The following is a 12,624-nucleotide window of genomic DNA, read 5'->3' as shown; positions in this document are numbered from 1 at the left end:
GTTGCCACTCTTATGCCAGCGGCAGATTCGTGTATCGTTCAAGGCCGCAATTAAAACCTAACCATGGCTGATCAACTGTCATGTGCGTTTGAATAGCTTGGTACAGCAGATAAGGTGGAGAGAGGGAACTGTCATGCTGCTATGCGATACTGTTATGTTTATCAGTTTGAAAGTCACTAAAATTTCAATGTTTTTCACTGAATTATCTATGAAACTACGCGGTGGAAAAACTTGGAATATTTTTTTTTAATTTGTATTTTCATGCAGCACTAATACAGACATTTTTTAAATTTCTCTACCAGTGTGTTTAATTACTATAAATTAAAATGTGAAAAGTGCCTATGCACTGTTCATGAAGTACATGTTAAAGTAATCAACTTTGAAATTAATTATTTCCGTATCGGTATGGTTAAAAAATTTGAAGTTAATCTAGGATATAAATCATTATTTCACTTAAATATAGCTCTTTTTCAAAAAATCCAACCAGAGATTGATTTTTTTACATACATCCTTAATTCATACGGCGTACAAAGTATACGCGACGTTGTCAGTGGATAGGATGCGAAAATATGTTGAGGGGAAACGAATATTGCCGACGATGCAGGCGGGCTTTAGGAAGGGAAGAAGCACTATCGACAATATTTGCGTCTTGCAGCACGTGATGTGTAAAGAATTATCACAGAGGAGCTGGAAAATATATGCGTTTTGTGGATCTCAAAGGCGCGTTCGCTTTTGTGGATATAGAAAGACTGTAAGAGGCAATGGAGAAGAGGAGTGGAGAAAGGCTTGTTTGAGAGGTTAAGGGAGGCATGTGAAGAGACGTAGGATAGGTAGAAGAAGATTTTGAAGTATTTTTGGATGACTAGGGGGTTAAGGTAAAGGTGTCGGATTAGCTCAACGCTTCTTGCGATTTTAATTGCGGTTAAAGAAAGCAAGCCCGCTGTCGAAGTTGTAGGAGCAGTTATGTTAGGAGGGGTTCGGATATGGCCACTTACGTATGCGCATGATAAAGTGCTGCCAGAATAGAGCGAGGAGGTCTTAAAAGAGCAGATAAGAAGTTTGGGAAAAGACTGGATAAAAATAGGTTAGAGCTGGATGCGGAAAGTCCAAGGTTATGGCGTTCAGGAAAGGTGGTGGAAAGTCTTTGCAGGAGGTAAAAGAGTTTGTGTGTCTGTGCTTCCTATTTCGCAGGAACAGGGGAGTGGATAGTCATATAAAATAGGTAACGAGAAGGGCATATGTGGTGATGAGGCAGGTCATGGGGCTGGGAAAGAAGTTGTTCACAGATGACTTTTGAAGGAGAATAGAATTGTTCTAATCACTAATGATGAGTATCCGTAAAATTGGAAGGCAATTGGCAAGGAATACTGCCTAATTATTTTGTCAGGTCGAGATGTGAAGAACGAGTTTAGGGATTATAATCGGGAGTTGAGCGTGTAAATATGAGAAGAAATTTCATAAAGAGGGGAGAAGTAAGTTGGTTAGGGAGAGACAAATGTGAAGCGGGGCGCCTGTTATCATCTGCAGGAATGGGATCTTTTTTTTATTTTAAAATTGTAGTTTGGTTATTAACATTTTTTCCTTTTTTGAGAACGCGAACATAAGATATAGTGATATATTTAGAGGGAGTGTATTAGTGGTTGGATTCTGACATTGTAGCTCATCAACATAATGGTTAAAGAAAGAAAGCATTAATTGGGCACAGTAAAAGAGAACGTAAACATTGCCAATCGCTCAGATACACTTAGCGGCATACGAACATTAGCAGTCACAAACTCGCACACAGGTCCTACAGATACCAGGTCAGAATCCAACCACTAACTCACACACTCCTAAAAGGAATCTGTTTACCTTATGTGTTGCTATCATGAAAAAGTAATTTATTAGCACGATTATTAATTAATTTATTAATTAGTCTGATAGGAAACTCATTGATTTTAAGTTTATTTGTGACCATTTTTATGTTTTCTTGGTGAAAAGATGTATTTGAAAGCTTGATAGCTCTGTCTACTAGGCTGTTAACTATTTAACCTTTTAAGAGATTAAAAATACTGTATTCCTAAAAGCAAGGAAACTATTGTAATTTATAAAATAATTTGCTTAAAATGTAACAAAAGTTATATTACTACCGAGAATAAAGGACCACAAAAGGTCATGTAATAAGAACAGAACTGACACTGCTTTGGCTTAGCATTTAACTATTCGTCAACACAACTTTAATTTTAAAAATGTAACTATATTAGCTAAAGAAACACACTTTTACAAGCAACATAAATTTTAGAACTGATAATATGAATATCATATTATGCTCTCTCTCTCTCTCTTCAACAAATATACTTATTCAAGTAAGCAAAAACCACAATGTAAGAACAGTTTCGGGGGTTGCCTCGTACTGGCCTTGCGACTAAGTCTGTGGAAACGTAAACAGTCGATAAAAATTGGTGGCGACGCGTTTTTGATACTGCCTGTGTTCTGAAAATCTACATGGGCCAGCAGTTCTAGGAAGGACTAAATCCGTCGATCTTATATTGGCGCATTTGTATAGGAGTGAGTCACGGTATGACTTTTACGTTATACACTATCGACGCAATCCAAATGTATATCGACTTACGCTAACGAACTTTGACATCTAACTCATTTCCTGTATATTCATGTATCTGTACTCCATCTTCAGGATGACATGGATGCACAGACAAATTTAACATCTCTTGGGTTTTGAATAAAATTTAAATTATGTTTATCCTTCAGACGGATCAAACTGATTAATTAAATTGAAAATGCTTTTCATAACACATGTATCGAAAATTTGACTTTCGATGCCCCCGTAGCCGGTCGAAAGTTGTGTTTTCAACCCTAGACTAGAAAGTAAAAACAGGCGACTGCAAAAGTAACTTTACGCCGTAACCGGTATCGAAATTATATACATTCTACTGTATCTGTGTGGGAACCACGTTGAATTAATCAGAAACTATATTTTATTTTAATTAAACCAAATTCTGAATAATCAAATAATATTTCAACTAAGTTTCTTCTTTCAATTTACTTGCTTCCAAACGGCAATACTCACTACCCAGATAGAGGGTTTTCTCGACGACTGTAAACCATGACTCATACTCATGCTCATCCGCCCTCTTACCTGAACATCAGGATTGCACTTTACAATATTCAGTGATTGCTTAGCTGTCGCCTCGAACACTACAATTACGCGCTCCGGCTCTATGTCCACAAAGTCTTTACTTTTGTAGTTATTAAATATACCGGAATATTTATATCGTACTTTCCTTGTATGGTATTTCCTATTATAGTTACCTTCCCCACAAAATGGTGACCCCGACATGATTAGATCGTGATACAAACAATAAAAACTTATTTGTGCAGTGAAGTGACTCTATCACAAAGTGACTATACCCTGACCCTACGGGCAATATCAGTGGACTGTTTTACGTGACTGTCGACTTAGTGCAGTGACTTCTGACCATTTTTTTTACTAGTGACTGTGTTTTAAATTTTCTTAGTGAAATGCCTGACAATCCGACGCAAACTGAAACAAGAGTTGAGAGTGTTTCCGTAAATGTACCTCTTCTTTACCCGGAAGTACCCGAATTATGGTTCTCTATGGTTGAGGCTTCTTTCGACGTGAGTAAAATTTCATCTGAAAAGGTAAAGTACAGTTACGTTATTTCCAATTTGGATCCGCGAAACTCAAAAGAAGTGCGCGACATCATCTGTAGTCTACCCACTGAAAACAGATACGACAAACTCAAAACAGAGCTCATTCGCCGATTAAGCTCGTCCCAAGAGCAAAAAACGCGGCGTTTCCTGAAACGTGAAGAACTTGGAGATCGCAAGCGATCATCATTTCTACCTCATCTCCAAGGTCTTGCGGGCACAACAGTTCTGGAAAACTTAGTGCGCTCACTGTGGATCGGTCGCCTCACCAGCTCCATGCAAGAGATCTTGGCTACGCAGACAAATGCCGATCTCGCGACCATCTGTGAACTCGCAGGCGCTATATACGATACCGACCACAGGAGACAAATCCCCGAAACATCCTCGACAAAATATTATAACGTGATCGAAAGCCTCCGTCATGAAATAATGACCCTGCGTCGTGATTTTTCAGAAGGACCTGCTCGACACGAAAGTTCAAGTCGTCCCGCGCGTTCGGGACGCTATCGGTCGCGATCACGCTCGCGTTCAAGACAGCAAGCGGACTAAGATAACGGTATGTGTTGGTACCACGCGCCTTTCGGTAACAAGGCACAAAAGTGCAATAAACCGTGCACATTCAAACAGGGAAACGACAAGGGCACTCGCTAGAGGCGGTAGGCGACCCTTGCCCATTTTCGCGCCGCCTTTTCATGACAAATCACGACACACGAGAACAATTTCTTATCAAAACCGGTGCGGATTTGTGCGTGTACCCGCGATCGCGAGTGCGCGGATTATTACTCAAAACATCTTATGAACTATATGCCGCGAACGGATCTATAATTTCAACGTATGGTTTCATTACGCTGACTCCTAACTTAAAACTACGTCACAATTTCACTTGGTGCTTCATGATAGCGGACGTCAAGAAACCCATAATCAGTGCCGATTGCCTAGCACACTTCGGACTCTGGGTGGACGTAGGCAAGGCTCGACTCATTGGCGGCAAAACGCTATTGAAATCCGAGGGCCGCATCATCAAGGGTCCTCAGAAAAGCATTAAATGCATTCAAGAAAGTGGGACAGTATCTCCATTTCATGACCTTTTGTCTCGTTTTCCGGAAATAACACGACCCGCAGGTTCAACCGTGGACCGAAACATAATGTTTTTCACCATATTCGAACAACACCCGGACTACCAGTCGCGAACAGAGCTCGGCGGCTAGATGGCCAGAAATACAAAGCAGCAAAAAAGTTCTTTGCCGGGATGCTGCGCTTCGGATCAGCTCGATCATCCGAAAGCAGTTGGGCCTCACCTCTGCACATGGCCTCAGAATCATGCGGCGAGTGGCGACCTTGCGGCGACTATCGGGAATTAAACGCGCAAACAATACCGGACCGATACCCGGTGCCTCATATTGAAGATTTCGCAAATTGTCTACACGATAAGAGCATTTTTTCAAAAATTGATCTCGTGCGTGCTTACAACCAGATTCTAGTTGCACCTGAAGACATCGCGAAAACGGCTGTCATTACACCATTCGGCCTATTTGAATTCTCATTCATGCCTTATGGATTGCCGAACGCGGGTCAAACATTTCAGCGTTTTATCGATGAAATCGTACGCGGGCTCGAGTACTGTTTCAAAAATTTCCTCAACCCGAAGCGGTCAAACAACTCCGAAGATTTTTGGGCTTAATGAATTTTTACAGAAGATTCATCTCCAACGCAGCCGGAATTCAAGCAGCTCTTAACGACCTATTCAAAGGCAACGTTAAAGGTTCAACTTCCGTTAAATGAAACAATGAAGAAGCACGAGCTTTTGAAGCTTGCAAAGAAGCTCTGGAACGAGTAGCTTTGTTAGCAGTCCCAGCCCCGAATACCACACTCGTGATAGTAAGTGATGCTTCGGACTTCACTGTGGGAGCAGTTCTTCAACAACGAATAGAAAAAGGCTGACAACCTTTGGCATTTCTCTCGAAAAAGCTCAATACCGCACAGCAAAAGTACGGAGCGTACGACAGAGAGCTTCTGGCGGCCTACATGGCAGTCAAACACTTTAAGCATATGGTCGAAGGTCGAGAATTTACAATATACACAGACCACAAGCCTCTAACATTTGTATTTAAACAAATACTTGAAAAATGCACCCGCGACAGTTCCGGTATCTGGACTTTATCGCTCAATACACGACGGACATCCAGTACATCAAAGGACTCAAAAATGTTGTCGCTGACGCGTTTTCTAGAATCGACGCAATAGCGGCGAGCATTGATTACGAAGCCCTTGCAAATTCGCAGGCCGAGGACGAAGAACTTGGAACCATTTTAAAAGGAGATACCATTCTCCAACTCAAGAAAATAAAAATTCCAGGAACAAACGCTGTCGTGTACTGCAAAGTTGCCACACAATCGGCCCGACCTTTTATAACAGCATCTTTCCGCAAAACAACGTTCAACTCTGTGTACAACCTCGCACACTCTGGAATTCGAGCAACAATTAAACTCGTTACAGAGCGATTTGTATGGCCCTCAATTAAAAAGGACTGTCGGGCCTGGGCGCGAAGTTGCATACAATGACAGTGAGCAAAAATAACGCCACATGTTGCATCTCCAACTGGAAAGTTTCAGCTACCATCATCCAGGTTCGAACACTTGCATCTCGAAATCGTGGGCAAACTTCCGTATTCACACGGGTATTCCTATATTCTCACGTGCATTGACAGGTTCACTCGTTGGTCAGAAGCTTTCCATGTGGAGAACATAGAAGCAAAGACCATTGCTCGAAATTTTTTTACAGGGTGGATCGCGAGGTTCAGAGCTCCCCTGCAAGTTACAGCATACCAACAAGTTACAAGTTACTTGCATACCCTGCAAGTTACAGCATACCAACCTTCAGGAAACAGCCTTGTCGAGCGTTTCCATGGACAACTAAAAGCATCAATAGTGTGTCACGAAATGGAAAACTGAATTGATGTCTTACCAATAATCCTCTTAGAAATCAGATCTGCCTGGAAAGAGGACCTCCAGACAACGTCAGCAGAATTAGTTTAGGGCGAACCTATCCGACTACCCAGAGAATTTCTAGCCCCGCAAGCAGCATCGGACAACGCATCAGATTACGTGAAAGATCTGAGAAAACATTTTTCCACCCTGAGACCCACAAACGCCACGGATCATAGCCGAAAATAAACTTTTGTTTTCAAGGACTTCGAAACATGCTCACACGTTTTAATAAGGCATTCTAACCTATATCTGTCACTGTCTACGTATTTACAAAGAATATTAACTTTATTGAGACGCAAAGAAGTTTCAGGCATCTCAAGTCAAATTTTCGATACATTTTTTATGAAAAAGTGTATGCGCAAGTCGGGGCGAGGCAACAATTTCACTCATGTGATATTTGCCCTCGCTTCGTTCGAGCAGCTAATTTGACACTCGTGCAATTGTCGCCTTTCGCCCTTGTTGCGCAATATACTATTTCATAACACGTGCGTCGAAAGTTGGACCTTCGTTGCCTCTTGAGCGAGTCGAAAGTTGTGTTTTCAACCCTACACTAGAAAATTGAAACCAGCGACTGCGAATCACTTAAGAGGCAACAAAGTTCGAACATGTGATGTGCTTGTTATGAACAAAATATCTTACATAGATTGGTCCGAACAGCGCTGTTCTTGAAATATATTCTTAAATAAGTTTCTATCATATTACTTAAATCAGACATAATACTTACTATTTCATATAATTTTTAGCTTATTACCAAAATGGTAATTTACAATGCAAAGATAATATTATGATTAAAATTATAATAAGGAATAAGTATATTTAACTAATCAATTGTTTATTTTTTTATTTTTCTATTCAACTAGTCATTATTGTCCTCGCTTTGGCTCGATCCGCAAACCTCACACTCGTTAGAAATCGTCGCCTGTCGCCCCTAGCTATGTAAAATACTGTTATACATGGTCTCAAATTACATTTTATATCAAATCCGTTCTTTCTTAACTTAGTGGAAAATTTTTTAACAATTAAGCTGTTTATAACTTTAGACATATTTAAAATGCTTATAAAATGTCGCTCTTAACTGTCACCACGAAAAACATGTTTAATAAATTGAAAGAGTTTATACACAAGAGCGCCAATATAAGATCGATTGATTTAGTCCTTCCTCGAACTGCTGGCCCATGCAGTGTCTCAGTCATACTGGCAGTGTCAACACTGCGTCGCCACCAGTTTCTACAGACTGTTTACGTTCCCAGACTGATTTAGTTGCAAAGCCACTGCGAGGCAACGCCCGAAACTGCTCTTATATTGTCGCTCTTTTGTATCTCACAATCCTAACCTCTTTGATATGTTACACAGGTGAAATATATATTTCTCTTTATCATTTTTCTGACAAAGACCCTCGAAGAACGGTCGAAACATTAAACTGAACTGTGAGACCTCGCAGTTGCTTTTTTCAATAAAAATATAGGCCATCAATCAAAACCATTTATTATTTTTAAAATATCATTTTGACTCATAAATAATTATAGTATTTTTTTAAATTATAGAAACAATTGCGTTACATTCGTATGTTCGCACAGATTTCTTTTTACTATAAACCATCCTCGAATGACTTCATAGTGTTATCTACTCGCAAAGGTTTATTCTAAGTGAACAATTCTAATTGTAATTAGTAAATAATATAAACAAATGCGTTATATTCGTATGTTTATAGAAACTTTTTTTACAAACCCTTGCTCCAAAGGATTTTATGATGTTTTCCAGGTGAAAGCCTTATTGCAATAGAGTATTCTATTTTTAATAACAATTATATAATCTATTTAAATATATACGATTATTCACACAGAAAAAAATTTTTCATTAACCTGCTGTGGATGACTTTATGATGTGACCTAGCTTGAAAGGTGCAATCTAATTCAACAATTCCAATGTTTATTAAGAAATTTTATAAACAAAAGTGTTATATTTGTATATTCGTACATATATTCTACTAGACGTTTCGTCTTTTCGCACTTCTTCACTTATTCTTGCGAATATTATTAACAAATTATATCGCCGGTGCTTAGGAGAATGAACCCGTAAATCATATCGCTGTGCAAAAAACTTCTTATTATAAAGCGATGAAAAAAAACTCATCTCTATAAAATATGATAACCAAAAATATATGTTAGTAAGCACTGTAAAAAAAATATGTTGGCAAACGCTGTGAGAAAACACGCCTTGTATAAATACTGTGAAAGAAACCCGCATCATTGAATGGCCGTAATAAAAACATATTTTAGTCAATACTGCGCAAAGAAACCGTTTTTTAGAAACGCCGTGAGGAAAAAGTTTACTCGTGAAAACGCCTTGAAAAAAAATATGTTTTGTGAAAACGCAGTGAAAAAAACCTTATTCATGAAAATACCTGATAAGTAACTTATTAAGAATGCATCGTCAAAAAAAATTAGAAAACGTTCAAGAAGCAAATCTTTTCACAGCGTTTCTTCGAATAAATAATTCCTTTTTCCTATTGTTATAATTATAATGGTTTATTATTTTATTCATTATAAAATAGGTTATATAATTTAACATTAAATGCTCGTTTTTTTAGATTAATCCTTTGTCGCACTATTTTTCTATTTAGTGAATTTACTTGAAAATTCTTACTCGAGGATTTTTGGGGTCGCTGATAACGAATATGAAGTCAGAATTTCAAAAATTTCAATTCAAGATGGCGGATGCAAGATGGCGATTTCAAAATTTTGAATATATATATATATATATATATATATATATATATATGTGAGCTTCAAAATCTATACTCAGGGGTTTTTGGGGTCGCTGATTACGATCGCTAATCTAAGATTAGATTCACGTAATTCTTCAAAATATATCTTATATGGCCAACACTGACACATAAATTGTGTTTAAAATGTTGATGAAATTTTTTTAATTTACTCTTACTTAGCTCAATCCATAAATTCCATAAATTCTTACAGTATTGAAATCAAAGTATTTAAAATCTCATCTACGATTTCGAAGATTTACGTATCAATGTGAACTAAATTTGATCGACTAATTTTAGTTTTACTTTAGTAACTTAAAATTTGTTATCAGTAACCTTAAAAACCCCGTTATACCAATTTTGAAAAGAATCGAACGTTTCTTTAGCATACTTGCCCGCCATATTGGATCCGCCATTTTGTTTTTAGAATTTTCGATGTCGGATTCGTAATCAGCAATCTTGAAAAGCCACTTATACCAATTTTGAGAAGAATCGAAAGTTTATTAGACATACTCGTCCGCCATATTGGATCCAACATTTTGTTTTTGGAATTTTTAACATCGGATTCGTAATCAGCAACCTCAAAACTCCGTTATACCAATTTTGAAGAGAATCGAAGTTTATTTAGCATACTCGTCCGCCATATTGGATCCACCATTTTGTTTTTGGAATGTTTGATGTCGGATTCGTAATCAGCAATCTTGAATAGCCCGTTATACCAATTTTGAAAAGAATCGAAAGTTTATTAGACATACTCGACCGCCATATTGGATCCACAATTTTGTTTTGGAATTTTGAACATCGGATTCATAATCAGCGACCTCAAATCTTGTAAGTAATCAGATTTGGCCCATTTTATGAACATTTTCTAACTTTGGCCACCTTTTTCCTATTTTTGACCACAGTGTCGCAGCGTAAAGCACACGATTTTCACTTGATATTTATTTATAGTTTTTTGCATAGTCCACAAATAATACTTTTCACGGCAAAATGATTATTATAGTTTTTTATTGGAATAAAAGAGTTTAGTAAGGTTTTTTTTCATGGCGCTTATAGGAATACATATGAGTAAATAAATTTTTTCTCTATCAAACATATACATATTAAATAATTGTTTATAGAATTTGTTTATTAAAATTAAATGTTTGTTCAAACTTTTTATTAGCATTATATTTTTCTTTATGCATCGATTACTGTTGATTTTTGGTGCACTCTAGTTTTGTACAACAACATAAAAATAATCCAATGAAGAATAATAGTTTTCTTGCACTTTTCATTAACAATTTACACAAATGAAAATCAGAAGTGGTTCTGAGGACATCAATACGCAGATTTATGCAGAGTAAAAAAAATATATCATCATTCAAAAAATGCGAAATGTGACTTACTTTATCTACAAAAATCCATTTCTGGAACACCGGGCGTGTAGGCGTACATCACTACCTGCAAAGAAGAATATAAAAGCCTGGGCAGTAATATCATCGATAGACATCTCCACACGGTTATCCTTGACCTTGGCTTCTATCAATAACTGAAGCATATCTGGTCTAATTATATTATTTTCCTCCCTTGTTTTCACTGCATCATGAATAACTGCCGCAAAAAATCGGTATGTTGCTCGAGAGAAAAAGGTTACTCCTATCAGCTTCATTATTTTCGGACAAGCCAGGAAACCGAAGAACTTTAGCATGCGCCAAATACCTCGAAATGACGTAGCATCCTTCCCTCTTAAGTAAAACTCGTTCTCTCTGTCCTTCATAGAATTGACACTGATACCGAACGCAGCAGTTGCAATTACGTCATTGGTATACCTCGTGAATGCATCCTTAGTATCAATAGACGTAGCTTCATCGGGATGATTTATAAAATATTGAACGAAATCACGAGAACACTTTGCAATTATTTCAAACATAAACTTCATCTTTGCTCCTGTAAAACATGGACTCAGAGTGTTTCTCATTACTTTCCAACGATCTCCTTTTAACGAAAATACATTCTTCCCAAACAGGGGATCCATTTCCTCGGTAAGGAAGCTTTGATGATTGAGAAAATAGTCAAAGTTTTTCACGCACGTTTCCTTTATCAGTTCTGGATCGCGAAGGACAGCTACTGGAGTTTGAAAACCCATTATACCGAAGTATTTTGCATCAGGAAAACTATCATATATATTGGTGACGAATTCCGTAATTGAAGTTCTTCCAAAAAACATAGACAAATTGTTTCCTATGATTGGTAGTGGTTTAAGATGAGGAATTCCCCTTCGAGACCAAAAATTCATCTGGCGATAGAGTAAAATTATAGCACCAATGGCGCCTACGAAGAAGGTCAAGAGCAGTAGTATTGTCGACGCCATGGCGCGAACTGGAAATGAGAACGTTTACTACTTAACTCAGGACATGCGTTGCGTATCGTTGCTAGTGTTGTAGCTGTGATGTCAATAAGGTTTGCGTCACTCCATGCGATTAGGTAGGAGAGTATCATGAACGATATACATATATATTTCACAGTCTATAGTAGATTGTAATTTATTTTCACATAAGACGTAATGTACATGTGCGAGTTTGAACATGAATTACATGAAAATAAAATTGCTGAACATGAGAACGGGTGTGTCTATTTCAAGTTTTGCCTTAATTTTCATAATTTCTTACACGCAGGTCTTTGCTTCCTCTCATAAAGGATCATTTTTATGCCGGCGGCTTCTGCATTATGTTATAAGAGACATTTAAATTAAATAACGTGTATGAACTCTGTTGCGCCCTATCATTGAGGCCGAGTCGAAGGCGCGCACAGTGAGAGGAAATGCACTTTTTTGGCTCAAAAATGCCCAGAGCCTTCAAGTTTGGTCCGATTTTGAATTTTTTGTTTTAAATTAAGTTCATTAAATTCTAAAGAGCTTGACGCTCCAAACTCTTGTCCGCTCTATTTTCTTATTAATAAGTTTGTTATTAAAGTATAGAAAAACTGTAATTTTGAACATTACAATCTTTACGCCCTAATAACTGATCAGGGAAACTTTATATTGTCTTAAATGAATATTTAGGGACTCATGGAATAAAAATAATTTGTTCATTATTCCATTTATTTATAATAAACCAATTTTATGAACAAATTAGCAAATAGGCTTAGTATCGGTAACAAAAACAAAAGTTGATAATAACAATTGTCAAAAACAATTCTTGTGGCAAGATATTAAAATTGAAT

General features: G+C 37.5%; 1 protein-coding gene across 1 annotated transcript in view; it reads right to left on the bottom strand.

Annotated features, from left to right (window-relative positions):
* Nucleotides 1-11,810, bottom strand: part of LOC117174216 (cytochrome P450 9e2-like) — a 15,632-nt gene extending 3,822 nt beyond the window's left edge. Inside the window, exon 1 of the mRNA XM_033363086.1 lies at nt 10,864-11,810. Coding sequence (XP_033218977.1) covers nt 10,864-11,773 — 910 coding nt within the window. The 5' untranslated portion in view covers nt 11,774-11,810. The remainder of the gene's footprint in view (nt 1-10,863) is intronic.
* Nucleotides 11,811-12,624: the final 814 nt, after the last annotated feature.

The sequence above is a fragment of the Belonocnema kinseyi genome, chromosome 6, assembly GCF_010883055.1.
Source record: "Belonocnema kinseyi isolate 2016_QV_RU_SX_M_011 chromosome 6, B_treatae_v1, whole genome shotgun sequence".
NCBI classification, from domain to species: Eukaryota; Metazoa; Arthropoda; class Insecta; order Hymenoptera; family Cynipidae; genus Belonocnema; species Belonocnema kinseyi.
This window is presented reverse-complemented; position numbering and strand designations above follow the sequence as displayed.